Consider the following 27,392-nt stretch of genomic DNA (forward strand, 5'->3'; position numbering starts at 1 on the left):
GAGACCCTACAGCCGTAGGTTCCCCCCTGGCATAATGTAAGACTGAACAATGCAATACGACGCTAGCCGACGCGACTCTAGAGCTAAATCGGAAGTCTGGTCGCGGCTGAGCCGCAAGAAAGATAAATGTTACTTTGTCTCAGGTTCTGGGCCTTTTGGGGTCTAGGCATCCTTCAATGTGCTGACTACGGTGATTGGTCTCTGACCCTGTCGAGTGCACTCAGGCGGTGCCGGGGATGCTTGAAAACCCCCCAATGCCCATCATGCACGAGACACCACGGCCTTGTGCTGTGTGCCAAGTCTATAAGACAACCACCACTTTCCAACCTTATTCTCTAGCTTTGGTTTCCTGGTAACCGAAACAGGATCGATGGCTCAGCGGTCGCACTCCAAGACCGACAGCATCCGAGATTGCACCATGACCCCAGAAGAGAAAGAAACGTATGTGGAGGATCCCCTTCCACTATTTGGGGAACAACAACACGACCTGGATCCCGAGGCAAAGCCGCAGCCAGACCCGCGGGATAGAATCAAGCCTGATGAAGTCAAGGTAATTCATCAAAGACCAGACGAAACCCCGTTCCATCTTGCGCTATTCGGCTAACAGTCCCTACCAGGCAGACCCTCATAATCTCATGGTGGGTCCCCCCCATCCCCCGATCTCCAACATTGAAGCCTTCCGCTGCCCTGGCGCTCTGTACTGAACGAGTTCACAGTTGCTCTACGACCTGTTCTTTGCCGCAAACCTGACCGCCTTCTCCAACATTCATGAAACCACCAATGGTGAGCGCCTGGTGGCATACGTCGGGTATTTCTTGTCAGTGCCTCAAGCAGCCCAACCATTCGGAAACAACCCTGGCAAATCCCTGACTGACTGACGTCTCTGTTTCTTAATCTCCAGGGTCTTGTGGTTTCTCTGGTTCAACGTCATGCTCTTTGACGTACGTTTCGTAGTCGACAGCATCGCGGAGAGAGTCCTGCGAGCCATCCACCTTGGCGCCATGGTGGGGGTTTCCGTCGTCGCACCGCAATACAATCCAGCGGCTCAAGTCAAAGGAACATTCCAGGCCTTCTGTTAGACCCCACCCCCCCCTTTCGTTACCATGCCCGCGGTAGGATGTGCTGACCGAGTTAAAGCCGTTACCCTCATGGTTGCTCGCGTTGTCCTGGCAGCTCAGTACGGCCTGACCATTCTCCGTAAGCCAAACGCCTGGAAGGGTCTCGCCGTCATGTCGGCGACCCATGGCGCCGCAGCGCTTGTCTACCTGGGCATCACGTTCCGCTTCACCGACAGCACCAATAGTCGCGTCTTCGTTGCCTGGTATATCCTTGGATTCGTCGAGACGTTTATCATATTTGTCGTGCCGTACAAGTTCCAGGGCCTCAGCTTTGGTACGACGGCGCTGCCCGAGCGTATGAAGACGGCCACGCTTCTCATCCTCGGCGAGGGTGTCATTGTTGTGGCCGAACACGTGAGTACGGTTGTCAAGAACGCCAACTCGTGGAGTACGTATACACCTACCTTGCCTTGATTAAGGTACTTGTCGTGCCTGCCGCACTGTGGAATCCAAAGGTTAATCCCGATCTTTCTATACAGCCTCAGAAACCATTGGCGTACTCACTGCCACCGTGGCTCTCATCTACGTCATTTTCCAGCTTTATTTCGACTGGTCGTGGCCTGCTGCGGGCTTCAAATCCAGCAACCCGATCTTCCTCTACGTCTGGAGCGTGCTTCATCTGCTCTTCCACATCTCCCTTGTGCTCGTTATGGAGGGTGCTACACAGTTCGTTGTGTGGTGGAAGATCGTTGAGATGATCAATTTCGTCAGCGACCAATTCCTTTACACCTACAATACTGCCATTGCCGACGGCGCGTCCGCGATTGCATCGGGCATGGTTGCACACCTCAACAGTACGATAGAGTCGATCTGGGTGCACTACCCCCCAGAGCTGCTCGTCACGTACCTCCACAAGGAAGCCCTTCTCCAGGAAATTCTTGCTATAGACGACACCCATTGGGGCAATTTCCCAAGTCTTGCCGAGATGGAGGCAGGTGCTGGGACTAACGCAAGGTACCAGGATTTCGTTGACAAGTTCAGAGGGCTGAAGGTCACAGTCCTCAATTCCATTCTTCAGAGCTTCAACATTGAGGAGATTGAGGATAGCGGCTGGCAGGATCATCCTTCAACATACGAACAGCATGCCTACGAAGACGCATCAGACAGGTTCAATCTTGTGGTACGTATAATCCCCTCCTTCACCGCTGCTTGCGGTTACTAACAATGCTGGCAACCTAACTAGTACATCTACGTCTTTTGCCTCGCCGGAGTCGCTCTCATCATGATGTCCTTCCTCCACGTCTTCTCTCGGATGAATACTCGGAGCACCCTGGTCCAGAGGATCACCACCGGGACGAACATTACCCTCGGGATGGGTCTCATGCTGCTGGCAAGCATGTCTCGATTTGAATCCCATGCCAAGTTCGCCATGACCCCGTGGATCATTCCGTCTCTGTTCCTGGTCTACTTGTGCGCCCTGATCCTGGCCCACATCTCACGATCGTATGGCAGGGGCGAACGAGAAGAAGAAACCGGGAACTTGGGCCTAATCCGGACCGACGCCGAAGCACTGAAAAGTTGAGAAGGTGTCTAACCCGGTCAGGGGAGGGTGAAGTCTTTTACGATCCAGCTTTGGGTTTGGGTCATATCCTACCGTCTCTTCACTCACCGTGCGTGAGTGTACTGGGGCAAAAACTTGGAGCTCTGAGAGATGCAGGAAGGGTAACAGGGCCGAGGACTGGACGTGGCATCAACCAACAGCGGAGGTTAATTGCTCTACCGTCGGCTTAGACGCTTAGAACAGACCCCTGTTGTCCTACGAGTAGTAATAGAGCTACTGGTATTGTAAGCCAACTTGGACCTACTAGTATCCGTTAAGCACCTGTACGCCCTTGAGACTGTGTATATCTATATGGTTCATCTCGATAAGGTTAGCAAAATCGGTTATCACCGGTCAAATATAAGCAAATATTTGAATTTTCGTGTTAGATGTACTACTAGTAGCGTGCTACCTTTGCACAGAGGGCGGTCGGCTATTCGGTCTATAATAACTTACTTTAATCCATGTGTGTGCAGGATAGTCATGAGATGCGTGATGAGTGATGGGAGATAGACGATTGACAACTATTTTAATAAATGGCTAAAGCTGCTGCAGGGTGGCTGAAAATGTACGACTCGCCCATTGCGCGATGGTTAAGAGCAAGGTCACGGGCGTTTAAATTGAACCGTTATGGTATGCTTGAAACGGGACCTGTCTCATTCTCTACACAACGATATGCACGTTATAATTAGCACGCAGTTCAATGCATATATATCCGGAATAAAATAGAAGAAGAAGGAGACAAGAGAATACACTTTTACGGCAACCGACCTTGAAGCGGCCGGCAACCGGGTAGCTACCGGTCCAACGTGACTTTTCTGAAGCCTGAGTGGAGTGGATCCGTGGGTGCCACCACGGCAAAGGTATCATGAGCCCTTCTACTGCTACTCCTTGCTAGTTTTGCGCCTGCCATAACTTGATTAAACTAAGCGTGAGATTCGAGTACCAGAACTCCCCCGCCCCACGAGACTGCAAAAACACTATTTGGGTGTTTCGAGGGTGCAAGATCGGGGGCTGATGATCGTATGATTGGATGGCGGAGCAATACTGCAAGAGGCATTTTCCATCTGTGGCTCTAATTAGTATTGTACAGCTCTGTGTGCAGGAGTAGCTTCCCGTCACCCAGTTCAGACAGCCACATGCAAGGTCTTTGACCGAGTTACTAATTAGTACCTTAAATACGCAGTGCGTTTTAGTTGCCAGCGAACGTGCAGGTAGCTAGACAATGAGCACGTCGGTCAGACTTTTCGGCCTCTTGCAGAGAGCTGGTGGCAATACTAAGAGATAGGCCAAAATGTGGGAACTGTATATACAAGACGGCCCAGTAAATACCTAGTATGTGTAGGTACCTTGGTACATATCTCGTTAGCGTACTGCATTGAGACGAGAATGGCAGCCTGAGATCTCAAATGCAATAACACCACCCTAAACCCAGATATCACTGCAAGCTTCATCCGATGACTGATTGGTACAGGGTACCTTAATTAGGTGCCGGAGGCCAGAAGCACTGGCCAACGGACATCTCCATCTGCCGGTAAAAGATCAGCTCAGCCCCGGGGGGGAGGGTCTAATTGAAATCTAGACTATGGGTGGATCTCTCCTCAGACGGTGCTGCAGCTTGGACCGCTTCAGCAAGCTCGAGAGTCGTCGAGGCTTGCTGAACTCGGAGCGCCAATGCAAGCCGCCGAAAATGCATTTCCCGTATGGCTTTGCATGGGCTGCGCGCAGGGCGGCCGGCATGCCTCTCGCCTACTGCAGCGTCTTGCACGCTTCGAAAGAGTCGAGGGGCCAGTTTTGGCAGTTTCGGAGTTGCCCCTCCGTGGGCCGTGGCTCTTCCTAACCCTTTCTTTTTCCTTCTGGCCCTTTCATGTCCAAGCTGTAACCCTCTTACAGCCAGCCACGATTTCTCCCCTGCACCTCCTTGGCCCGATGGAGACGCGTCAGGTGCACCGCGGCACCCCATCATTCATTCTCATCTTCCACCGCGACAGCAAGGCAATAACCCCTCCGGCAGTGCCTAGAAGCGTTCTGGGTCTAGAACTTGAAAGGTCGGCAGTTCCGACGGGACCATTTGCGTTACTACCTACCTGATCGGGTTCTCAACATTGCACAGGCAGCGTAGCTGAGCATCAACCATTTCTCTGAGGCCAATCGCACCGAGTGCCGACAGCAAGTATGGCGTTTCTGCTTTTGGCAGTACAGCTTCGCAGCTATACGCCGTCCAGAAACATTCGCACTTTTGTAGCGGACGAAGAACTGAGGACTTAAGGTACCTGAACTATAAAGAGCACCATCTCGCCGACCAACTTGTCCTCATCTTCCTCCACCAATTCATACCATCTCTCATTCAATTACCCTCAGCTCCAGCCTACGCGACCTATCTTTGCACGCCCGCTTTCCCGGCTACCGATATTGCAAGATGTCGAGTCTGTTCTTCGTCAAGACTATTAGACCTGAGTCCAAGATGGTCGAGGTGCACGTCGCGAAGCCCGGCGACGGCTACAAACAGCCGACCGGCCACTACGTGTCGGGCTACTCGCCCACCGACCGTGACAACGGCGTTTTCTGCATGGGCCCGGAGGGCCTCTACCTGGTCAAGACCAGAAACGTCGGGAGCGGCAAGATCGAGGTGCACCGCACGACAACGAGCTCAAACTACCGCGACTTTGACATCCACACCGCGACCGTCTTCGAGCTCAAGGACACCGACAACGGCACCTGGACGGTGGACGGCGCCAACCTCTTCCTGCTCAAGACGCGCCGCTGCGAGTCTCGGCTGATCGAGGTGCACCGCGCCGACGGCAACGCCTTCAGCACCTTTTCGCTGCACGCCGCCGTTCCCATTCCCCAGTACGAGGGCGAGAACGGCGTATGGGACATGGAGAGTGGCAGCCTGTACTTCATCAAGTACCGCAACACGCAGGGCGGCAACGTGGAGGTCTGGCGTATCCATGGAGACGGCCTGCAGGACGTCAAGCGGTACACGACCTGGTTCAGCACCTCGGACGGCGACAACGGGAGCTGGCGCATCGGGGCTAACGGTGACCTGTACTTCATCAAGACGCGCAACACCGGATCCGGCATGATCGAGGTCCACGTCGCCAGCTCCGAGTCCAAGTACCAAGGCGTCTCTCACCACGCCACTTGGATCAGCCAGGACGACGGGCCTTTTGGGACTTTTCTTGTTGCATAGGCAGCCAAAGTAATAGCAATGCCGCACTTGCGGTAACATGGAATCAGATACCTGTTGAGTCTTAACTTTGTTTTTGCAACCAGGGGGTGCTGGGCATATGCGATCCTGGAACTTTCTGCAATGGTGAAAAGCTTCTTGATTGGTTCCGTAAGCGATTGGCTGTCGACATGTCCCTCGTGCCGTCCGCGAGTTCACGGAATTCGTCTAGTAATCGCGTTATTTGTACAACGTGACGCGAGTTAAGATGGATATCCTAGTAGTTTCCGGGATGTGCTCACGTAAGGTGTGGCTGGGCAAATTGATTGAGATGGGCAAGTCCCGAAACCGGGTCACCGGATTGCCGAGAGGATTTTGGCGACAAAGCACAACAGGATTCGCTGCCTCGCTGAATGCTGTGACCGCATGGTACTGGAAACCCCCTGAAACGGTGCCTGGCTTGGCAGGGCAAATCACAACCACCTCCTTGACGGGAACGGGTTTACGGCCAGGGATCTCCGGATCGTCAGGGCGGCAGCGATCAAAGCGCGTCTGAAGCGAGCAATCTCTCCCAAAAATACCAGGCATCAGAAACGACTGATCGACGCAGAGTTTCAGCAGCCATCCAGAACCTTGGCCAAATGTATGACGGGGAGCTTCCCCCTTAGCAAACGCGGTCGAGATCCGCCCCCCCCACCGGGTACTTTGCTCGCCTGCATTGGCTCTGCCGCCGAGCTTAATCTCTCGCACGATTGCTGCATGTCGCGGCAGTGTTTCTTCATGCTGGCTCCCTGACATGAGGGGGAGGCAGGGAAGGAGGGTTCAGATGATGCGATATGGACCATAACCTTAAAGCATTCTGAAAACCGGAGAGCATTATATGAGACCGCACCCGCCCCGAGTTCTGTCCATAGTCGATGAGCTTCTAGACTCACCCAGTCCGTCCTTCCTTTAGCTTTACCTTCCTTCTTGGTCTACTGGCTAGACGCCATTTGCCATCATTTTTCGGTGCTTTTCATTCCATTCCTTGTACGAAAATTCACAAGATGGCGATCACATTTTCCTGGCGGCAGGCCGTCGTGGCCGCTCTTTTTTTCAGCACCACCGCCCATGCTGCTATCGCCCGACCGAGAGAGCCACTGAACCTGGTGGGCGGCGTCGGCCAAAACCAGAACGTTGCCACCCGAGTCCAGGACCTCCTTATGAAGGGCGTGGGCCAGAACCAAGGCATTGGCTCTCTGCTCCAGGAGCTTCTTAGAAATGGCGCGAGCCAAAACCAAGGAGGCATTGCTTCCCTGCTGCAGGATCTCCTGAACAACGGCGCGGATCAGAACCAGGGAATCGGTTCTCTGCTTCAGGACCTCCTCAACCAAGCTGCAGGTCAAAACCTTGACATCGGTGCCGTTCTTCAGGACCTCCTCAGAAACGGGGCAGGCCAGAACCAAGGCGCTGGTGCGCAGCTTCAGAATCTTCTCGAGCTCCTGCTCGGGGGCAATCTCGGCCAGCTGGTTCCTGGGGCGACGGTTGTGACCACGGAGCTCGTCGTCACCGAGACGGCAACTTCGGCAGCCACGGAGACCGTTGTCGCCACGGACCCCGCCGCCACCGAAACCGCTGCGGCCACGGAATCCTTGGCCACCGAGACCGCCGCCACCGAGACTGCAGCTGCTACGGAATCCGTGGCCACCGAGACTGCAGCCGCCACGGACGACGCTGCCGCGACGGACCCCACCGCCACAGAGGACGCGGCCGTGACGGACCCGGCCGTCACAGAGGACGCTGCCGCAACGGACCCAGCCGCCACGGAGGACGCTGCCGCAACGGAAACCGCCGCCAGCGAAACCGCCGTCGCCACCGACCCAGTCGTGACGGCACCCCCCGCCACCAACATCACCGACGGCGTTGGCAACGACAACGACAACGGCCACGGGAAAGGAAATGGGAATGGCAAGGGTAAAGGCAAGGGAGACGACGCGGGCAAGGGCAAAGGCAACGACGCGGGCAAGGGCAAAGGCAACGACGCAGGCAAGGGCAAGGGCAACGACGCGGGCAAGGGCAAGGGCAACGACGCGGGCAAGGGCAAAGGAAAGGGCAAAGGCAAAGGCAACAACAACAACGCCGGCGCGATCCAGCTTGACGACCTGGACGATCTCCTCGAGCTGCTCACCGGTTTGGGCGGCGGCAAGGGCAATGGCAAGGGCAAGGGCAAGGGCAAGGGCAAGGGTCTGGGGCTCGCCCTCGGCGGCGGCGGCGGCGGCAAGGGCAATGGCCAGGTGGTGCGCGTGGGGGATGATGACGGCGATAATGACGATGACGGCAACGTCACGGATGACGACGACAATGTCGCGCCCGTGGTGGTGTTGGGTCCCCGGACGAGGAGGAGGCGCGCTACGATGCGGAGGGGACTGCGCATGTAAACGTGTCTTGCCTTGGCTGGTTTGTTTGGGGGTGGAGTCGGAAGTGAGTTGAATTGTTGGCTGCTGGTGGCCGGCCTTCTCGGATTATAGCAGGGAAACTGGGTCAACGGATGGGTATCTGCCCAGGCGGCTGGTCGGGATGGTCCGGATTGATTGTTAGCGTTTGTATATATAATTTCTTTTCTAATCGGGAACGCACAGCCGTACCCGTCGGGAATAGCACCGTGTCAAGCGATGTCCACCGTCCAGCCCAGAGCTTCCGCCGTATATCTCTCTACATCCTTCTTCCGCTTGCCTCCTATTGCTCCTTGAGTTCTGCCAATCACGTTGTCTGCAGTCCGGAAACTTATTTTGCTATCTCATGGTCATCCTACCCCTTCATTCCCTTTGTATTCTGTTCGCTCCAGTATCCTCGGGCTACGGGGACGGAGCGGGCGAGGACGGCTAGCGACTCTCCAACCCAAGTCGGCAGAATCTGCGAGGAGATGGCGCCGTCTCCACCTCCATTCTGCTGTCGCTCAGGAAGTTGACACATGTGATAGGTAATTCAGTAATAATAGGAGTATAGATAAGGTTGCAAATATTGGTCTCCTAACCTTGAGACAGAAGCCTAACTGGATTCTGTTTTAGTTCACTCTGTCTTCCGGTTCTCCATTCATGTAAGGCTTTGACATAGCTTTGTTACACATCGGACAATTCGCTCTAACCAATGGCCTACCAGTATGGGGTAGACCCAGAGTTGTTGACAACGTTTATAGAATGCTGGAGATGAGATCTTTTGGTGAAGCCAAACTGAAGCGAGACGCTTGTTCGATCAAGAGAAGGATCACGTGAGTGGAATAAGCCACCCGACCATCGGCCAAAATGCGCCTCCCGGCAATTGTTTTCGCCGGACAAACAATAACATTCGGCGTAACATGGACCCTGCGTTTCGTCCCCGCTGAATATGTCTCCAACTCCATCGCGCCGAGTGAGGAACTACAATATAGAGCTGCCTAAATTCAGACGGCTCGGAGAGCCGGAAAATTATCGCTTCACAGCTGCCAGGATTGCCCAGAAGGAGGAGCCCACGTTCTCTACACCTGTCGTAGGTGTCTCCTGGCCAGAAGGATTTACCCTCGTTGACTAATGTTGCCACCGAATAGCATTTCCGACTGCGAACCCGCTACATCTCTGCTTTTGGCGCCAAACTCACCAGCGAGCACCCCCATGTTCTCCTGCTACGCATTCCCTCGTCGGCCACTGCGCGATTCATCAGTCACTGTTGCGGGTTGCTCCCTCGCTTCGTCCAGTCCTGGGTCAAGGCGCTCTTCCCTGAATGGTTCCTCCCGGACCATGTCGTTCTCAAGTCACAGAAACGCGGCGAGGAAGAAATGATTATGCGGGAGTTGTTTGATACGGAGCTGAAGGCGTACGACCGACTCAAACCCCTTCAAGGCGTGGTTATTCCAAGGTGCTATGGTTCCTTACATTACAACGGGGCAAGAGCCTTGATCCTCGAACACGTGGGTGGGGTTTCGCCGTCCACTCCAGAAGGATCAACGCTTAAGTTGGAAGCGTTGTCGGATCTGCTGCAGGTATGCTATCGTGCGCTCCACAGTTTCGGTGTCCACCACGATGATCCCCAGCTCGGGAACTTTCAGTTTCTGGATGGGAGGATCATGGTCCTGGACCTCGAGAGGGTGATGTTCGACCTGTCGTTGGATGACAATGCATTTTACATGAAGACGAGCATCGAAGAATTGGCCATCAGATATCGAGATAGGCAGGCTTATTTTCGGCGCAATGGCTTCTTAGAAGCAGCTTGATAGGCGTGGGGAGCGTGTACTACAACTAGCTACGCTAGCTGCTTACCTAATAATCCGAGCATCAGTGAGCGAATCACTCGGGATGATGTCTCAAATCTAATCACGTTGGAAAAGCGAAACGTTTAGCATCCAGCTGCTGAAGAGCCGCTCTCGCAATGACTCCAGTTCTGTCCCTCTAGCGTGTCTCTGCAAGCGAAGATCTGGCTCTACCCTCTACGTAGAGTCTACGGTTTTTCTAGTAGGATCATTGTAACAGTTTAACCGGCTTAGGGGCATCGTATTCCTTGATTATTGAGATAGTGAACGGCCAACAGTTTATCAAGATCGAACGTCTTTGTGGTGGAGCGTACCTGATTAGACGTTTCGCCGCTGGCTAAGCGACGACATGTTTGGAGAGCCCTACGCAAAGACCTCTCTGTCCAACCGGGATCGACCTCCCTTCTACCGCCTCCCACAAACGATCAATCTAGGAGCCTAACAAAATCCAATCCAGGTGGCTTCGGGAGTTGGGTTCTCGAAAAACTCGCCGTACATAAGCCCAGCAACATATACAGGGCCAAGAAATTTGGATATCCCGGCCTCGGTCTCTCGAACAATGCATGGAAGCTTCACTCCGGGGATTATTGAGTTGGGGAAAACTGCCCCAGAGGGCAAGATCCCTCTGGTCAGAGGGACAAACTTGCGAGGTGGCGCCGCCCCGGGGCTGGAACTTGCCGTGGGCCCATTTTTCTTTTGCATCATAAGTAGGGCTGTCCTGGTCATTGCTCTTTAGGACAGCATAGTCAATTCCGCACTCTTTTCCACACCTGTTGCAAGCCCAACTGACGAGCTTTCTCTGCGTACAAAGTAGCCAGAGGGGGCTCTAGCTGCGTATGTTGTTTTGACGTTGTTTAGACAGCGGGAGCCCAATTTTCTGTGGAGGATTGCCTAGCCTGTCTTGTCCGTTGTTTTCTGCACCTACTGCTTTACCACCAGGGCCCGGGACGGGACTTCGGGGGGGGGGGGGGGGTGACATCTGCCCTGCGAGCCGCGGGAAAGACGGGATCATGGGATTCCCAAGAGTTATAGGCGCACAACAGTTGCCGAATCCATGAGCAAATAAAGCATACACTCTAGGCACTAACTTGCTTCCTCCATCAAGCACTGAGATGTGAGGGGAAGGGAATACCGCTGCGGTTGACTGGTTCAGCAGCACTATCAAGAACAATCAAGTAGCAAGTACTTTAGATTCTCCTTGAGTAGAGATTAGCGACGGGCTAATTAACGCAGATGTTGAAACCATGTATCTCAATCCGGATTTATGAGAATGCGGCGACAATTCCGAGCTATATTAAGGCTTGTTTCAAGTAACCTACTGTGGATTACGTGGAATCGGCCGAGAATGCAACTTGTTAAGAACTCAAACATACTCACCATAAAACTAACCAGGGAACTTAAACTTATGTTAGCGAGGAGGGAAATGACTGGGTAGAAGGCAAGTGGTTGTGCGGGGGGTTTTCCGGGTCTAGATGTACCTGGTTTATACTTAGCCTAGAGCTACATCATGCCCCAAAGAACTAAATAAGGTACCTGAGTAAGGGCCTTTCACCCTTGACTCTGTCAGATATCTTGCATACGACTAATACCCCCCATACTGTCATCATGCGTTGCAGCCGAGACCGTGTAACCAATGTTGTGGCACCGGGGATAATAAACTTGCAGCACTTGAAAAATGCCCTCTGTAGACTTGACTGTAGCACGTAGACATATCTGAGGACGAGATGCTCTGGGCCGGCCTCTAATGATTGGCTACTTACTTGGCCTACCATTTCCCCCTCAAGAAAGCCTTGAATGAGTACAGAAATGCCGATATCTCACCTGCAGTCAAGCATCATCTCGACGTGATCCGACTCCCGCGTACTGCAATTCGAACCTTAGAAACACTAAGCCGGAACACCCCGGTGAATCGACCCCCTTGTTAAAATATTCTTACTTTGGGCAGCTCACCGCTAGTAGTACCCGCCGTCGCGTCGGAGGCAGCATAGTTTCTGACACGTGACATCTTCGCCTGCCTTTGGAAATGCTCCTCATCCACAAGAAACAGGCTCTGGAACTTCGGCATAGCCATGACCTCCGCAAGAGTGAACTTTGCCCAGGGAGTGCAGTTGCGATGCGCGCCAGATTGCCGCCTTTTCATGTTGGACTCGGCGACTGCTCCGGCCCGTACCTCCTCCATCCTAATTACCAGAAGCCGCACGCTGATTGCCACCCGTTTCTCCCAGCCCTCGGCCCCGGCGTGATACCAGCGCTGGTGGATATTGGCCCCAAGAACACGGTACAGGGCTCCAAGGATTGCACAATAGCACGTTTGCTTCCGATCGTCGGAGCTGTAAGCACAACAATTTCGGGCCCCGACTTGAGTCAGATGAGTCATTGCTTGTTTGAGTCTTGTGCCAACTTCGTCAATCAACATCTGGCGCCCGTGTTCCAAATGTCCTAGATGGCCGATGGGTCGGGTATCGGATCAATATCGTAGGGCAGGGATGTAACGTACCCAGTATACCTAGGGACTCGAGGTAGATGTCCTGGGAAAGATCATGATTGGGACTGCCCCTCCAAAAAGATTTTCATGGTCCTCGGATCCTTTCTAGTGGAAGTCATGAACCTACGGAGATTTGCTCCGTATAGCTCCCGATCGCCGGTCTTGTGAGCGATCCATAGCAGCTGAATGAGAGGCTCGGCATCAGGGTGAACTTCTTCCGGCAACGCCGCAATCCAGAGACTCCAGAATGGTTTCAGAAGTCCAACCATGTCGTATTTGTCGCTTATGACGCTGGTGTGGAAAAGAGCTTCCCAGCGAAGGAATCGTGGAATGGCGTCGAATTTACAATGGGCTGCCTGCAAAACGACCAGCAAGCCCCTGGAATCGTCTTCAGGGAGGTCCATCTCCCAGTTGGTTCCATCTTGCTGTCCCTTTCCCTCAGAGAACGGACCGTACAGTAATTTATCCCAAACAGGCGATGAGCGGGCGAGAGCTCGAGAACAGACACGGAAGGTGGCCCTCTCCCCTCCGGCGATCAATGTCAGGTCGCCATGAGAGTCCAAGACCTTCACGGTGGGGCCTGCGGAATTGGAGATGTTGTCGGAATATGCGCCAATAGTTGGGGTTTCTAGGTCCCGTTCCACTTTGATGCCGTTGTTAACCTTGGTGGCGTTCAGTAGCGAACCCCGCGACAGATGTCCAAAAATAAGGAGCGGCGGGGGTGCGAGGGGCCCGCGGCTGAAGTTGAATATGCCACTTTGGCCTGTGGAGAGTGCCGTGTCCGAATGACTCGTATTCGAGGTTGCGGTAGGGTTGCTGCTAGAAGCAAGGTCTAACTCTTTCCCGCTCGGAAACAATAAAGAAGGGTTGGAAGCAGCAATCCCTGGAGATGGAGTACCTTTCAGACGCTTGTTCGTACCAACCGGGCCAGGGCTACTGCCAGGATTCGATGGGTTGGATGAGTCTGACTGCGGGCCCGCAAAAGCAGCATCAAGCTTTCTTTTGGTTCCAGAAGTAGAGAGGCAGGAGGCCACTATCTGGCCCGGCGACTCGCTCATACCGGAGAGTGGTGGCCCGAACAAGAATCTGGTGCTCAGAATTGGGGGGATAGGCGTGCCGAAGATGTTGGTGTCAGCTGGGTTGTTTGACTCATTTGCACGCCGCTCTTCGTGCGGCGTGCTGAGCCTCCCCTGGCCGTCGGTGGGAGTCATCAAATCCGCGGTTATGGACAACGCTCAACACTGTAGCAAGTCCGTCAGTCGGGTCGGGCGTGACTCTCGAAAGCTTCGATTGGGAGTGGGATTTGAGGCAGGCGGTTGAAAACAACGAGAACTAGACCTTCCCTGGTAATTAATGCGCCGCCGAGGTGACGAGAAGGAAAACAAAATAACCGCACCTTCTTGATTGCGTTGCACGACCGCGCCGCTCTGTATCCTGTTTAGCGGGGAGGGGCTCGAGTTGAGGCTACCGCGGGTCGACCGACGCTCCAGGAATGGTGTTGATAAAGGAGGAATTCGCGGGGAAGAGCAGTCGGAAACTGGAAACTGCTGCTGGGTGCAGCGATTGCGAGAAGTGGGCCAATTAGTGGAGAAGGTCGGCGAGGAAGGAGACACGAGGCGCGCCTTGGCCAGCTCTTTCCCTGCTCCCTTGGAGGAGCTCCCAGACATTACCGCATTGAGCAACCTCTGCCACGCCGGGTGATCGCAGGAAATTACGCGTTTGGAGGGATTGTCGCAATGCTGGTGCGGGCGGAGCAATTCGAGTGTCGAGGTAATCGTTCGGTATGGTGGCTATGGATGCGGTTCCTTCCCCTCCTGAACAGGATTACCGCGACGTGGGACCTTGTTCTAACCTGATCCAAGTCATGCAGAAACACCATTCCCTCTAGCTTCCTCAGGCGCACCGGGTCTAAGAATACTTTATATATACGGAACTCGAGGCTGACTCTATAATGGCGGATGCGGTGTGGAGTTCAAGCGGCGGAAACGGTAGAGGTTGTAAGCTCAAGGAGTTGAATATGAAAACCAACTGTTCGTCTCCTAACCGATCGATCGTCTTAGGCTCTTCCCTTATTTCTTCAATTCCTCCGTTTCGTTCTTGGCCGTTTTCCCTATCGAGTTCCTTTTATCCTACTACCGTAGTTTGTGGCCCAACTCTTTATCGCGAGGGCATATCAATCTCCAATCTCAAGGAATACTGCCACAATGAGCGGTGGATGCCTCAGGAGAGGTGGGAGGCTTGCTTTTAGTTGGCATAGGTTGAGAATAGTGCCCGTCATCGGGTCAAATGGCTTGTTGAGCATACGCCTGCTGCGCCATTCAGGATTTGAGCTTCTCGCTTGGCCTCCCGCCGCGCAGTCCGGTACTGTAAGACGGGGATTGGATCGACATCAGGTCTAAGGGACCGTGATGGTGACGTGCTCTGTGAAGCGCTGCGCCTTCGGCTCTCTATATTTGAGGAAGGTTGTCTTTATGGTGATCCCCTCTCAACAGAGATGATATGGTACTGTAGTCATTGCGATGCTTGGAACTTCGCTAGTCTTTCTCTTCCCCCCTCCCTCTCCCTCTCCGTCTCCTACTCTATATCACTCCCTAGAAGCTTGACTTTCACCAGACCATCTGGTTGGACTGGAGTTGGCTTGCAAATGTAATCGTCTGGCGCCAAAAGGTACTCCAAGTTCTCGAACCACAACTGCTCGTAGTCGTCAAAATAGGACTTTTTCATCGCCACTAGAATCCTATCTAGCTCACAGACAGTCTTAGCCCTCTCCTCCCTGAAGATGCCGGAAAGCCTGACTTTGCATTCCATTTTGAAGTACGATTCAGGCCACTGTATTATCGCGGCCCGGACGGGGCGGGGAATCTCCGCCCGGAGAAACGCCTTGCATTCGTTCCAGCTCTTGAAGCGGCTGTGCATGGCGCTTGAGGAAGTCTCAGAATGAGAGTCGTAATAATTGTTGCGGGAGCGACACCTTGACCCGTCTTCGTCCGTCTCGTAGGGCGACTCTTGTTGCATGTCACTGCGCAACCTCCTGCGCTTGAAGCCGATGCCGCCGGCCCCATCCTCAGCGTTATGATTGCACGATCTCTTGCCACACTTGTTCCTATGACCATAACCTAACACACACAAACGCCGAGTTTGCACTTTGCGGTCCTTAGTGTAGTCTTGCGATATTGTATAGCTTAGGGTGCGTGATGATATGGTCTTGAGCGTCGAAAATCCATCGTCGAGGAATTCTTTTCCCCATTGACGGCCTCCCTTTTCCATCTCGGCAGCGTGATCCCATTCAACCGCTTCAAAGAGCTGGAACGGTAAGTTTGGTATAAGCAAAACGTCAAAGGTTAGAAAGCGCTGAGGTTAAATAATTAGCGGTGAGATGGAATCTTCAGACGGTGCCAATCCAAGGCACCTACCTGCGCGCCACATTTGCGGCGGAGCGACACGACTTTCCCTGCCAAGAGCAAGTTTTCACGTCAACCAATTGCTAGTTGTTCTCCATGATGCGTGCAGTGTGAGTACTGAGGTTCTTCGTGCCCGCCCACCTTGCACTGCCACGCCACCAGACCGCACGTGGCCCCTTCTGTATTAATACCATCGAAGAAGGCTCTCATCGCATCCTCCTTTTCCATCTATTACGATTCGGTACTTATCATGGAGGACTTCGCCAACCCAACCCTAGGTACTTGAATGACTTGCAGAGCGGTCTCAACGGCCGGAAGCGCGCACGCTTCCACTCACCTGATGGCGTAGGTTCCTCATCAGCGGCGGCTCACCATCCCCAAACGCAACCAAGAACTACTAATGTGAGTCGCGCACCATGCCTTATAGCGACAACACAAAGACCCGCCTTCTGCTAATGCACCGCGTGCGGCAAGGAGCGTATTTGCATCTCGTAGGTTTTCGGAATGCGATGGATACTTACGCTACCTAATGCGGAGCCATATTTGTTTTGGCAGTAGGAAGCGAATCTGGTGCCGTCTTAATTGTTTGTAGGTTTGATATATCAGGGCACGGATACGGGAACGTGCTGGGATGGAGTTCGGTGAGTGATTGGGGGTATGTATAGTGCTGCTTCTACACTACACTAAACTATGTTTAGCAAAGCAACTTGAATACCGGGACACTGATAAGCTGTTCAGCCGTACGCGAATTAGTCACACTAAAGTGCATGAAAAACGTACGATTAGACGTCTAGGTCTTTGTAGGCCGTCGATTAGATTATCGGATAATCATACAAGGAGGAACTACTAGTATTCGAAGACAAAGTGTGAAGATGCGAGTGTCCTCTGAGTAATAGGCTGCGTGTCAATTACAGAATGACTAATAAAATGGAACTTATCGTATTCAAGAAGAGGCCCTGATACCATCGGGCACTTACATCGAACAATATATCCAAATACCTGGGGTATTACAAAAATCCATGAGTTCTCTATATTAATGTACTCGGCGAAGATATGTTGGGCATTATTCTACCATTTCCGAGATACCTTAGCAAGAACCGGGGAGGGTAAATGGCGAGATGTGTTGAACGCAGAATATGGATGGCCAGAGAGGTGCCGGTGTAATAATTATGGCTCATGCGGGCCTTGTCGGGTGTGCTTTTATATAGCGCTGGTACGGATTTCCTCGGGGTCGGGTACTCCAACCACAACAATCGGGCCGACGGCCACAACCGCACACCGGAAGTCGGATGATGCAGATGTCCTGGAACAAAGTGCGCCCATTCTGCAGTCCCGTCTCCGTGTTTGGTTCGGATGACCTCGTACTTCACCATTGGATATGTGCACGTGGTTACTTCCATGAACTTTGCCGATGTCGGCGCAAGCAAATAAGCCAGTTGCTGGCTCGCGGCATCGGCGCCTGTCGAGAGCGAGAATGGATGCGATTCGCAGTGGCATTTGTCCTGGAACACTTGACGGTCAACAACCGCGCGGTGGCGTTAAGCGGTTCAGTTTGCCAGGCCTTGTTCCGACAGCAAATATGTCTCACACCATCACCACTGCGTATTGTGGACCGTACGTTTGGCCTTCTGAGCACCGTGAGACAGCATTGCGTACGTAGCCCGGTACATCACAGCGCACCAGTTCGCGTGACTCGGCCGTTCTTACGGCCACTAAGAGAAGGGGAGAAGAGACCTCGCCGTTTGGCTGTCTCGCTGCCCGCAATGAGGTAATGAAAATAAATCTAGCAATCAGAGCACGGATAGCTTTGTCTTACAGCAGCGGACGAGCCATGGAAAAGCGGTACCGCTCATGCCACGAAGCCCGAGACCTGTAAATACACCCGATTCGTCTAGACGGTCAACTTTCCCCGTCTCCGTAAGATGAAATCGGTCAGCATGTGCCATGTCGATGCAAGCACGCCTAAACCATGCAGGGATTGACGGTGCCAAGCCCTGATCGGATTCGACCCATCGACGCGGGCAGACACCGCTCTTGAGAAGATTCAGCGCGTCTGACTGCTTGCCTCGGCCAACGCAATCGGGCCTGTTCTTGACGGGCTGCTCTCTTCCCCAGTTCGGCCTGATGGATTTCATCAAGACACGGATGTGCCAAGGCGGATGCCTTCTTGTCCCTTGGGCATAATGCGGCGCCAGAGCCAGATCTGCCTAAAACCTCCGCGCAGAGAAGCAAACCCGGCCTGACATTACACAAACTGCGCCGTTTCCCCGCACTCACAGGCCCTCCAGTACAAACTTTCTTGCTTTGAATGCCGTCGCCAAGTCTCGATTTGCACGCTTGGCGGTTTCTTGGCGGCCGCTTAAGCGAGCGTTCCGGCGACTTGGTCAGCCCTTCGATAAGCTCGACTGAACCTTCCGAAAATAGCGGGAAGGGCCAGGTCGGATCCCACTTCCCATCCCAGCCGCCGCGACTTGGCCGTTCTTGGGACCCCGTTTTTTGGGCTGGATTAAGGTACCTTAACTTCTTTTCTTCATCCACAGCCGCCGAGGAGCATCCCGTCGTTTCTAATATCCCCGATAATATCCCAACAGCCGAGACCCATCCCGCCGTGCTTATTGCTTCTTTGCCTCTTAGTCCGTCTGCCAGCAAGCAAGGCCGACGGTCCATCGTCTTGCTTTGGTTGGGCCCGAACTCATATTCTCACGTGGAGAGAGCGTTTCTTGCATCTGTGCGTACAGTGCCAAACGAAACCTCCGCTACGGCCGGGGACACGGGCTCACAGCGTCTAGCTAACAGCGCGTTGGCAAACTACGCCACCTGTCTCCGAGGCACTGTGCTGACGCGGTCCTGGTACTTTAAAGGCATTCGACGGGTTTCTGGATCGAGCCTGCGTTTAAGAGGGTGTCTCCCGGCGTTTTCCGACTCTCAATGCCGCAAGCACAACGACCGTTCCGCCATCGCCGACATCCCTGACCAGTTTTGTGTTCAACACCCGAGACAAACGCATAATCATCGATGGCTACAGCGGCTGCAAACGTGGCCGTCAGAGAGAGAAGACGACGGTCTACCCCCGTGGACTTGGAGCGGATGGAGATTATGAAAGCGCTGACGGCCGCCGAGCATTCAAGACGACAATTCATTTTGAATTTCGCGGCCAGCAGGGACACTCGTCTTCTGATTCCGGGCCAGAAGTCCAACGCTGTCAAGGCAGCTGAGGAGTGGGTTGCCGACTGGTTTGCACGGAATGCCATGGAAAGTGCCAACAGCGAATACTTCAAATACATGGTCGATGCGCGACTGTGGACTGCTCATGGTTACGTCAATCCCTCTTCTCCGTCCGCGGAAGTTGCTAACTTGGCTACAGTTGGAGACGAGCTTGATTTCCCTTTCGCTTTCATGCGCGGCAAGCCTGAGGAATCGTTGAGCAGCAGCTCCAGTCACGAGACTGGGCCGGACCGTCCCAAGAGCGAGGCCTTCCTCGTTGAGCAGAGCATCCAAAAAGGGGGCGTGGATCTGAGTCCACCAGTGGCTGTCATGGCGCTGCCTCGGACAAGCTCGACCCCGCCTCACCCTTCAGGAAAGCCCTCGAAGCGGCGCCGATCCATCAAGACGGTCGAGACGGCCGACAAATCGTCTGAAAAAAGACGAAGTCTGTCCTGGACCGCCGTTGAGGAGTTGAAGGTGCCCAAACTGGGACGGGATAAGTTCCCTTTCCTGGTGCGCTTTGGGCGATGGTCACGTTGAAACACCCCTCCGTGTCTTGACGCTTCGTCAACGAAACTCAGGCCCCGCAGGGAGGCCGCCGGCAACGCCCAACCTGGCACATGGATTACTGCAAAGGAAATGAACTGGAATGTCGCTCTTTTGCTGAAAACGGACTGGCAAGGTGCGGGATCGGTGCGTCATCGACGAGGGAGTTTCGTGGGTGGTCGACTGCCGGCCAAGGGCTTGGCCGAAACGCTGGGCGACGGCGAGTCGGGTCCCAGACGTTGCACTGCCACGCCGCCCAAGTCTCCCCAGCCATCGGAAGCCTACAGGCGGAAAGTCTTGACCAGCGGGGACAGCCGGAAGGGAAAATGATTTTCGGACTTGTTTGCTTGGCTTTCCTTGGTATTGGATCGTTGAGAGCCTTGGCTGGCACAAGTCTCCGCGGGGGGCTGGTGCCAAGTTTCCGAGGAAAAGGACCTTTCATGCTCAAAACTCTTGGCTTAGACGTTGTTCTGGGTCCTACAGATTGTCCATGTCGGTACCCTCATTGAGTTCGGAGATAGGGAATACTGAATTATACGTAACCTGTCTAAAATAGGTTACCGGCCTAGTGCCGACTCCCTTCAAGATGGCTCGGGTTTATAACTGTCTCCTGGGGCAATGTAAGAATGACAGGCAATCAATCCTGTGGCGCGAGTCCTGCAAGCTCTTGGCTCCCACCCTTCTCCCCGGCTTCCGTGAGGCTGTCATCACCTAATCTATACCATCATTCCACTGTGTCTCCGTCCACCCACTGGTAACTCTCTACCTTGTCATAGCTCCTCGGCCAATAGAGTATCGGTATTTCTTGTCCCTGACGTCTCACAACCACCTTCATCTTGTTGTCGAGCGACTCCCCGGCCGTCGAGAACACCCAAAAGCGGACAATCTCGTCCCCGTCTCGAAGCCCCGCCTGCTCCGCTCGTGACCCTGGAACTAGCCCAACAATAACGCCTCTTCCAAAGCTGCTCTCCGAAAACCCGAGCTCGAGGTTTTCGACATCCCTTCTCACCATCTTCAACCCAAACTGCGCCAAGCTATCCGAAGAGGGAACAATGAGCCTCCCGCGCTTCATTTCCTCGAAGCTCGTTTCAGCAGCGGTCTTTCCAATGTAACCACCCAGAACATCCACGAATTGCTCGCTCTGCACGGTCTCGCGTGCTTTGTACCGCTGGTAAAGCTCGATAACGACATCATCCAGCCCCTTGGTCCCGTTGGTTGCGTGGGCAATGAGAGCCTGAACCTGTGCCAGATAGATAAACCCCCTGAAATATGACGTCTTCACTAGCTGCGTGCTGGTCCAGTAGTTGTCCAACACGTACTGCCAGTCCAAGTCGGTCGTGTTTCCTGTGTAATAGGCCTGCGCATTGTTGTTCATCCAGCGGACAAAGTACCCCTTATCCACCGCCCCGGCCAGGAACGGCGCCATCACAGCATAGTAAACCGCCACGCCCTCCCTATACCAGTAATCGTATTGCCTCACCGGGTTCATGAGCGCATACTCGTGAATGGATTCGTGCGAGATCAGATTCTGGAGCGCCTCGGCCGAGAACTCCTCCTCCACGTGCTCGGCAAACTCCAGCAGGAAGGAGTGGTACCCGCCGGCCCCTCCGTAACCCCCTCTCCCCCTCCGCCAGAACACCCGAAACGGATCATCCGCCTCCCCAAAGAAAGCCTTCACCGCCGAGGTCGACCGTTCCACCCTCGCCCCCAGCTCCCCAAGCTCCCAAGGCAGTTCCCCCATCCAGTACATCGCCACCTCGTCCCTCTCCGCCACCTCCTCCTCCCACGAAGGCCACCGCTTCAGCCCCGCCCCGACCGCGAAATAGCTCCTCCCCACCACGCTCGCCAACACCCCGGTAGCGGTCACCTCGCGGCCCTCGCCGAGCGAAGAAGCCGCCCTCACCCGCTGCCCGCACCCCGGCCGCGGCCCCGGCCGCCCCTGCCCGCCCAGCTCCCACCGAACAGTCACGCGCCATTCCTCCCGCCCCGCCGCCGGCACCGGCCGCGGGAGGAACCCCTCGCCCATCCCCACCAGGCCCCCCAGCGGGCCCGGCTCCCGCCGGAGATCGATCCGCGGCCCGTTGCCCCGGCTCAGCCCCCCGGGCGGGTCCGCGACGAACTGCACCGTGACGAGATCCCCCGCCACCCGGCGCCCGGGCGCCGGTCGGTAGTAGCGCTGCGCATTGCCGTTGGCGGACGCCGTCTCGTCGGCGTGCGTCAGCGGCAGCGCGCCCGCGGCGTCTGAGGCGTGGAGCGCGGTGCTGGGGTATTGGAGAGTCTGGGTCGCGCCTGAGTTGAGCAGGAGGGCGAGCAGCGGTGAGGAGGGATCGCGCGGAGGGGGGAAGGTGAGGGTGACGTTGAGGGCGGTGACGAAGGGGAGGCGCGAGGTGGTGTTGAGGATGGGCGTGAGGGAGATGCGGAGGTGGGGGAGGGCGTCGGACGCGGCGGCTGGCAAGGCTGCCAGTGAGAGGAGGGAGAGGAAGAGGAGGAGGAGGAAGGGGGAATGCATTTGGACTGAAGACGGGGCGGTATGTGTGGCGTTGAAAGCCAGTGGGATTCAGTTGTTGAAGGAATGGAATGCGGAAAATGCGCGCGTGCGGGTTCCACGCTGCCTTATGTTGCCGCATCTCTCTAGATCGTGGAGGTTGTTGACACAGACTACGTGATATGGAGGCCGAGTTCCCGTGTAGTGGAATCCCACTACTACCTTACCTTGCTACTAATGGGGTATGATGCGCGTATTGCAAAGGGGCGGCCGAATAGGATTCCGTTGGAGTCTCGGTTAAAGCGTGCGATGCACCCCAAGATCCGTAGTATTGGAAATCCTTCCCGGAAGAATGTAAATGCTGCTAGCTTCCCGCGAAACTGTGGTGGACGCTGTCCGTGGGCGGGAGGATATCAGGTACGAGCCTGAGGAGGAGAGGTACCTAGGTAGCCAGCTTCTTTTAGCCCGGCCAAGTAGTCATCTATGCTCTAACGGCGTGCAGGCAAGGCCGTGATACATATGCGCCTGTTGGGTAACACACGGTGTAGACCAGATTACTCAGCGCCCGACAATTACTACTCGTAGCAGGTTAAATGCAAGATCCACGGTGATCAGCCGAGAAACACCATGCCACGACATCCCCAGCAACGGGTCAACTAGCACAATGAGAGTACGCATCGGGGCGGTCACGACACTGGGGTTCGCCCTCTGGGTGTGTCCCTGGCTCGTATCAGCAGACGAGGTCACAACCGATTCACTGACCCAGGATCTTTTCCGGGTCGAGTCAGTCCGCGAGATCAAAAACCTCCAACGCACATTTGCCCAGCTAGTGCAATACGGCCGCTGGCGCGAAATGGCGTCGCTTTTCTCCGACACAGGCGTCTTGCGTTGGGGTTCAGCGGCCGGCGACATCTTATCTGATGCTGAAGCCGTTACCGCCGTCGGACCTGAGGCGATCGAGAAGTGGCTACGGGGTGATGCCGGGGCGATGGATGGAGTCCGCCCCGGATCGATGCACGTATGTATCAACGACATGGCGGTCGTGACGCTGTCAGGTGATGGACAAACGGCCAAGGGGCGGTGGACAGCGATGCGGATGCTCGGAGATGGTGCCGGCGCGACGAGAATCGACGGCGGGATTTTTGAGAATGAGTATGCTTTCTCCGGTAGACGCTGGGAGATTTCTCTCTTACGGTATTACCCCCTATACGCTGGTAACTACGACGATGGTTGGAAGAACAGCGGCGCAAACGGGACGGTGCCAGTCGTCCCGTACCACTTCACTCCTAACGAAGCGGGCACGCCTGTGCTCCTGTCTAACGAGCCTTCACCTCCGCTCATTGGGAATACTTCGCTGAGCGTCGAAGAGCTATCATATCGTATCAGCCAACTCAATGAAGAGGACGAGGTGCGCAACCTGGTGCACAGCATGGGCTACTACGTCGATCGCCGCATGTGGCCCGATGTAGCCAGCCTCTTCACTCCCAACGGCACCATCACAGTTCAGGGCCGATCTTCCTCACCAGGGCCCGCCGGCATTCAAAGTGCACTCGCCAGAATGGGACCAGAGGGCCTAACCACAGGAATTCTCAACGAGCACCCCATCTTCAGTACCATCGTGCAAGTCCACCCCAGCGGCCGCTCCGCCACCGCGCGCGGCCTCGAGATCGGCCTGATCGGGGACTCCACCGGCGCCACAGGAACCGCACAATGGCAGTTCTGCGTCTTCCGCCACACCCTGATCAAAGACGGCTCCACGGGGGCATGGAAAATCCACGACCTCAACTACACGCGCCTCCTCTTCGCCGATTACGCCGCAGGCTGGGGAAACGGCGGGATCCTCGCGGCCCCGGCGCCGGACCCGGCCAACCCCACACCGGCCCCGCCGGAATTCCTCCGCGGCGTCCTCGGACAGATCGCCGCGCCCCGCCCGGCCCCGCCGGGTTGGCGGCCCTTCTACCGCACCACCAACCCCAACCAGAACGACCTCAACACGCTGCGCCGCCTGCTCTCTCGCTCCGCGGCGTACGACGACACGGAAAACGTCTCGGGCGCCTACGGTTTCTACGCCGACGACAGCCGCTGCGACGAGCTCGCGCGCTTACATGCCCGCAACGCGTCGAGTATGGTATCGGGCGCGGGCTGGTTCCGTGGGAAGGGGCGAATCGGGGAGGCTTGCCGCCTGGGGGGTACTGCTGGCGCTAGTGGCGCAGGTGGTGATGGTAATGCTGGGGATGTGCGGTCGAGGGCTGCTTTCCACTGGCGGATCCAGCCCGTTGTGCTGGTATCCCAGGATGGGCGGTCGACTACGTTGCGGACGAGGGAGTTGTGGAGTGGGACGTCTACTGTGCCTGGGGAGAACGGGTTCGGTGGGGGGATGTATCACGACCAGGTGGTCTTGGAATCGGACGGGGAAGGAGATGGAGTGGAGAGGCGCAGGTTGTGGTGTCTCACGGTTGACGAGTCTTTCTGGACGAGTGGGAATTGGAGTACTGGATGGGCTGGCGTGGAGCGAGGTGTGAATGGGACGGCAGCGGCTAGCCTAAGGCGTAGACAGGAGGATACCAACGGGCTCGTGCCGGACTTGTCACTACAGGATTCGCTCCTGGGTGATCGCGAGGTCGGGTTTGCGGGCGGTCCTGGGACGGTGGTGAATTGGCCTGACATTCGGCGCATGTGGTGGGAGCATCGGAATCCCGTGACAGGGGCTGTGCCAGACTCGTACTGGGCTCCCGGTTGTGTGCCTTGCCGAGAAGCCAGGCCGGACTGGTCGTTGGCGGCGAACGGGTATCAAGAGCCGGCGACCGGCCCCACGGTGGTGGCGGCGGCAGCGGATGGCTCGACTGTCAGTATTAGTGTGGCTGCGGGACCAGAGGAGTATGTCTGGGGTATCGTGGAGCTGCATGCCGAAGGCGCGAGCGAGACGCTCTTGAGCACGGCCGTCCTGGATGGGAATGGCAATGCGGAACTGGTGGTGCCGTCAGATGCAACTGACGTTGGCTCCTTAGTTGTGTATTACCTAGGAAACGACCAGCTCCGGCCTAGCCGGACAACGGTTCATTGAGAGGATACCATATGTAGCAAAAGGTAAAGTGGGCTATTGGAAGTACAGCGAGCAGACATCGGATATTGCTCTAACCATCGTCATTGGCCACCGATTTAAGGAGCTGGATAACACTAAAGTTTAGCGTTGGCAACTGATCTACCTACTTATCTACCTCTGGAATACTAGGAAGCTTGAACGTGCTATGTAATTAGTGGATGGTCGTCCTCCCATAGCATGTATGGTATCGGCGGCTTTTCCTTATCGGGACCGGGGATCGCACTATGTTGCGGAGCGAGAACCCGAAGGGAGCGGCCGAGCCGGAGACTTTTGATGTTAAGAATCCATTTTGGGTTTTTTTAGGAAGACTGCCCCTGGTCGGGTTACGTTGCCTCGCTTGCCCCTGTGGTCACTGGTTAGTGGGGTCCGGGCAGATCACTAAATACTGTCCTGCACCCACCAAACGTGGGATCGAGTTAGCGGCTGAGCGTTGCCTCGGGTTTCGTGGCCATCCATGTCGAAAATCTCAACCAAACCATCTCCTGATCAACCCTTTAGCGCCACTTCGAAAAAACGATGGCAATCGAAACCCTCGACATAGTTATTCTGGGCGCCGGCCTCAGCGGCCTCAACACGGCCTATCGGCTGCAAAAGGAGCTGCCGCGCAGAACTTTTGCGATTCTCGAGGCGCGCGACTGCATTGGCGGCACATGGGACTTCTGGAAGTATCCCGGCATCCGCTCCGACAGCGCCATGACCCTGTTCGGCTTCTCGTGGTACCCATGGCCCCACGACGCCGAGATGGGCGAGGCCCCGTACCTCAAGGCCTACATGGAGGACGCTGCCGCGTCGCAGGGTATCGACAAGAAGATCCGCTTCCGCCACCGCCTGACCTCGGCCAGCTGGAGCAGCGACGAGCAACGCTGGACACTCCTCGTCGACGTGTCCCGTGACGACGGCACCGTCGAGAAGAAGGAGTTCAAGGCATGGTGGTTCATCTTCGCCTCGGGCTACTATCGCTACGACGAGGCCCTCCCGGTAGTGATCCCGGGCATCGAGAGGTTTGGCGGTCAAGTCGTGCACCCCCAGTTCTGGGGCCAGAGCACCGATTACGCCGGGAAGCGGATCATCATTATCGGTTCCGGCGCCACCGCCATTACGCTCCTGCCCGCCCTCGCCAAAACGGCCCAGAGCGTGACCATGCTCCAGCGGAGTCCCTCCTACGTCGTCCCCGCCCCGCAAGAAAACCACGTGGTTCGCTCGCTATCGAGGTTTATGCCGGCCCGCTGGGCGAGGGCAGTGAACTGGTGGCAGAGGATGTTTTTCGAGACCGTCTTCGTCAAGGTGTTGTTGACATTCCCCCGCTTCAGCAGGGGATTCATCACGGCCGAGATGCGCAAGCAACTTCCCGAGGGCTTTGACGTGGACAAGCACTTCAACCCCCGATACAACCCCTTTGAGCAGCGCCTGTGTTTCTGTCCCGGCGGTGACTTCTTCAAGGCTCTGCACAAGCCAAACGCCCGCGTCGTGACTGATACCATCGAGACGGTCACCGAGACGGGCATCTTGCTCAAGTCCGGCGAGGAGCTCGAGGCCGACATGATCATCACCGCTACGGGCCTGTACTTTATGATCTTGTCTGGGATATCGGTCATCGTAGATGGTGAGTCGGCGAGCGACGCCGTTGGTCAGAAATATGTCTGGAACGGAGCCATGCTCGAGGGTATCCCCAACTCCGGGTTCATCTCAGGCTACTCGGCGGCAACCTGGACTCCCGGGGCCGACGTGCGGGCGTGTCAACTGATCAAAGTCATCAAACACATGGAAAAGACGGGCGCTATGGCAGCGACACCCTTCATCGAGCCGTCGGAGCGCGCCCGCCTCCCTGTGAAGCCGGCCCTCACGCTGAGCTCAACCTATGTAGTGAGCGCCTATGACCGGATGCCCAAGGTTGCCGACGTCGGTCCGTGGAGGATGGGCATGAACTGGGCGTCGGACATGTGGCAGCTGCTGTTTGCCAGCGTCAAGACCGGGATGCGCTACACTTTTCCGGCCAAGTCGAAGAATGTTTGAGGTACATGGGATCGGTCAGTTTTGTTATCTGTTATACAAGTGCCATCCCCGTTCTGGTCAGGCGGCA

General features: G+C 55.6%; 9 protein-coding genes across 9 annotated transcripts; 7 read left to right on the forward strand and 2 right to left on the reverse strand.

Annotated features, from left to right (window-relative positions):
* Nucleotides 1-418: 418 nt before the first annotated feature.
* MFIFM68171_00146 (Low temperature requirement A) lies at nucleotides 419-2,640 on the forward strand (the record flags this gene model as incomplete). The annotated part of the gene is made up of 7 exons (XM_071055568.1): nucleotides 419-550; nucleotides 618-638; nucleotides 717-817; nucleotides 902-1,074; nucleotides 1,138-1,506; nucleotides 1,598-2,238; nucleotides 2,302-2,640. 7 exons carry the CDS (start codon nucleotides 419-421, stop codon nucleotides 2,638-2,640), a joined length of 1,776 nt encoding a protein of 591 aa, XP_070911669.1.
* Nucleotides 2,641-5,077: 2,437 nt separating this feature from the next.
* On the forward strand, nucleotides 5,078-5,851 carry MFIFM68171_00147 (Dipeptidylpeptidase IV N-terminal domain-containing protein (Fragment); the record flags this gene model as incomplete). Its single annotated transcript, XM_071055569.1, has 1 exon — nucleotides 5,078-5,851. One exon carries the CDS (start codon nucleotides 5,078-5,080, stop codon nucleotides 5,849-5,851), a length of 774 nt encoding a protein of 257 aa, XP_070911670.1.
* A 1,022-nt stretch (nucleotides 5,852-6,873) lies between these two features.
* MFIFM68171_00148 (Translation initiation factor IF-2) lies at nucleotides 6,874-8,244 on the forward strand (the record flags this gene model as incomplete). Its single annotated transcript, XM_071055570.1, has 1 exon — nucleotides 6,874-8,244. One exon carries the CDS (start codon nucleotides 6,874-6,876, stop codon nucleotides 8,242-8,244), a length of 1,371 nt encoding a protein of 456 aa, XP_070911671.1.
* A 946-nt stretch (nucleotides 8,245-9,190) lies between these two features.
* MFIFM68171_00149 (uncharacterized protein) lies at nucleotides 9,191-10,052 on the forward strand (the record flags this gene model as incomplete). Its single annotated transcript, XM_071055571.1, has 2 exons — nucleotides 9,191-9,331; nucleotides 9,390-10,052. 2 exons carry the CDS (start codon nucleotides 9,191-9,193, stop codon nucleotides 10,050-10,052), a joined length of 804 nt encoding a protein of 267 aa, XP_070911672.1.
* A 5,095-nt stretch (nucleotides 10,053-15,147) lies between these two features.
* On the reverse strand, nucleotides 15,148-15,840 carry MFIFM68171_00150 (uncharacterized protein; the record flags this gene model as incomplete). Its single annotated transcript, XM_071055572.1, has 1 exon — nucleotides 15,148-15,840. The coding sequence occupies one exon, from the start codon at nucleotides 15,838-15,840 to the stop codon at nucleotides 15,148-15,150; it is 693 nt and encodes a 230-aa protein (XP_070911673.1).
* A 3,149-nt stretch (nucleotides 15,841-18,989) lies between these two features.
* Nucleotides 18,990-19,718, forward strand: MFIFM68171_00151 (uncharacterized protein; the record flags this gene model as incomplete). The annotated part of the gene is made up of 2 exons (XM_071055573.1): nucleotides 18,990-19,287; nucleotides 19,339-19,718. 2 exons carry the CDS (start codon nucleotides 18,990-18,992, stop codon nucleotides 19,716-19,718), a joined length of 678 nt encoding a protein of 225 aa, XP_070911674.1.
* A 730-nt stretch (nucleotides 19,719-20,448) lies between these two features.
* MFIFM68171_00152 (Peptidase M61 catalytic domain-containing protein) lies at nucleotides 20,449-22,233 on the reverse strand (the record flags this gene model as incomplete). The annotated part of the gene is made up of 1 exon (XM_071055574.1): nucleotides 20,449-22,233. The coding sequence occupies one exon, from the start codon at nucleotides 22,231-22,233 to the stop codon at nucleotides 20,449-20,451; it is 1,785 nt and encodes a 594-aa protein (XP_070911675.1).
* A 640-nt stretch (nucleotides 22,234-22,873) lies between these two features.
* On the forward strand, nucleotides 22,874-25,273 carry MFIFM68171_00153 (SnoaL-like domain-containing protein; the record flags this gene model as incomplete). The annotated part of the gene is made up of 1 exon (XM_071055575.1): nucleotides 22,874-25,273. The coding sequence occupies one exon, from the start codon at nucleotides 22,874-22,876 to the stop codon at nucleotides 25,271-25,273; it is 2,400 nt and encodes a 799-aa protein (XP_070911676.1).
* A 555-nt stretch (nucleotides 25,274-25,828) lies between these two features.
* Nucleotides 25,829-27,325, forward strand: MFIFM68171_00154 (Monooxygenase; the record flags this gene model as incomplete). The annotated part of the gene is made up of 1 exon (XM_071055576.1): nucleotides 25,829-27,325. The coding sequence occupies one exon, from the start codon at nucleotides 25,829-25,831 to the stop codon at nucleotides 27,323-27,325; it is 1,497 nt and encodes a 498-aa protein (XP_070911677.1).
* Between the last annotated feature and the right edge of the window lie 67 nt (nucleotides 27,326-27,392).

The sequence above is a fragment of the Madurella fahalii genome (assembly GCF_045866475.1).
Source record: "Madurella fahalii IFM 68171 DNA, scaffold_1, whole genome shotgun sequence".
NCBI classification, from domain to species: Eukaryota; Fungi; Ascomycota; class Sordariomycetes; order Sordariales; genus Madurella; species Madurella fahalii.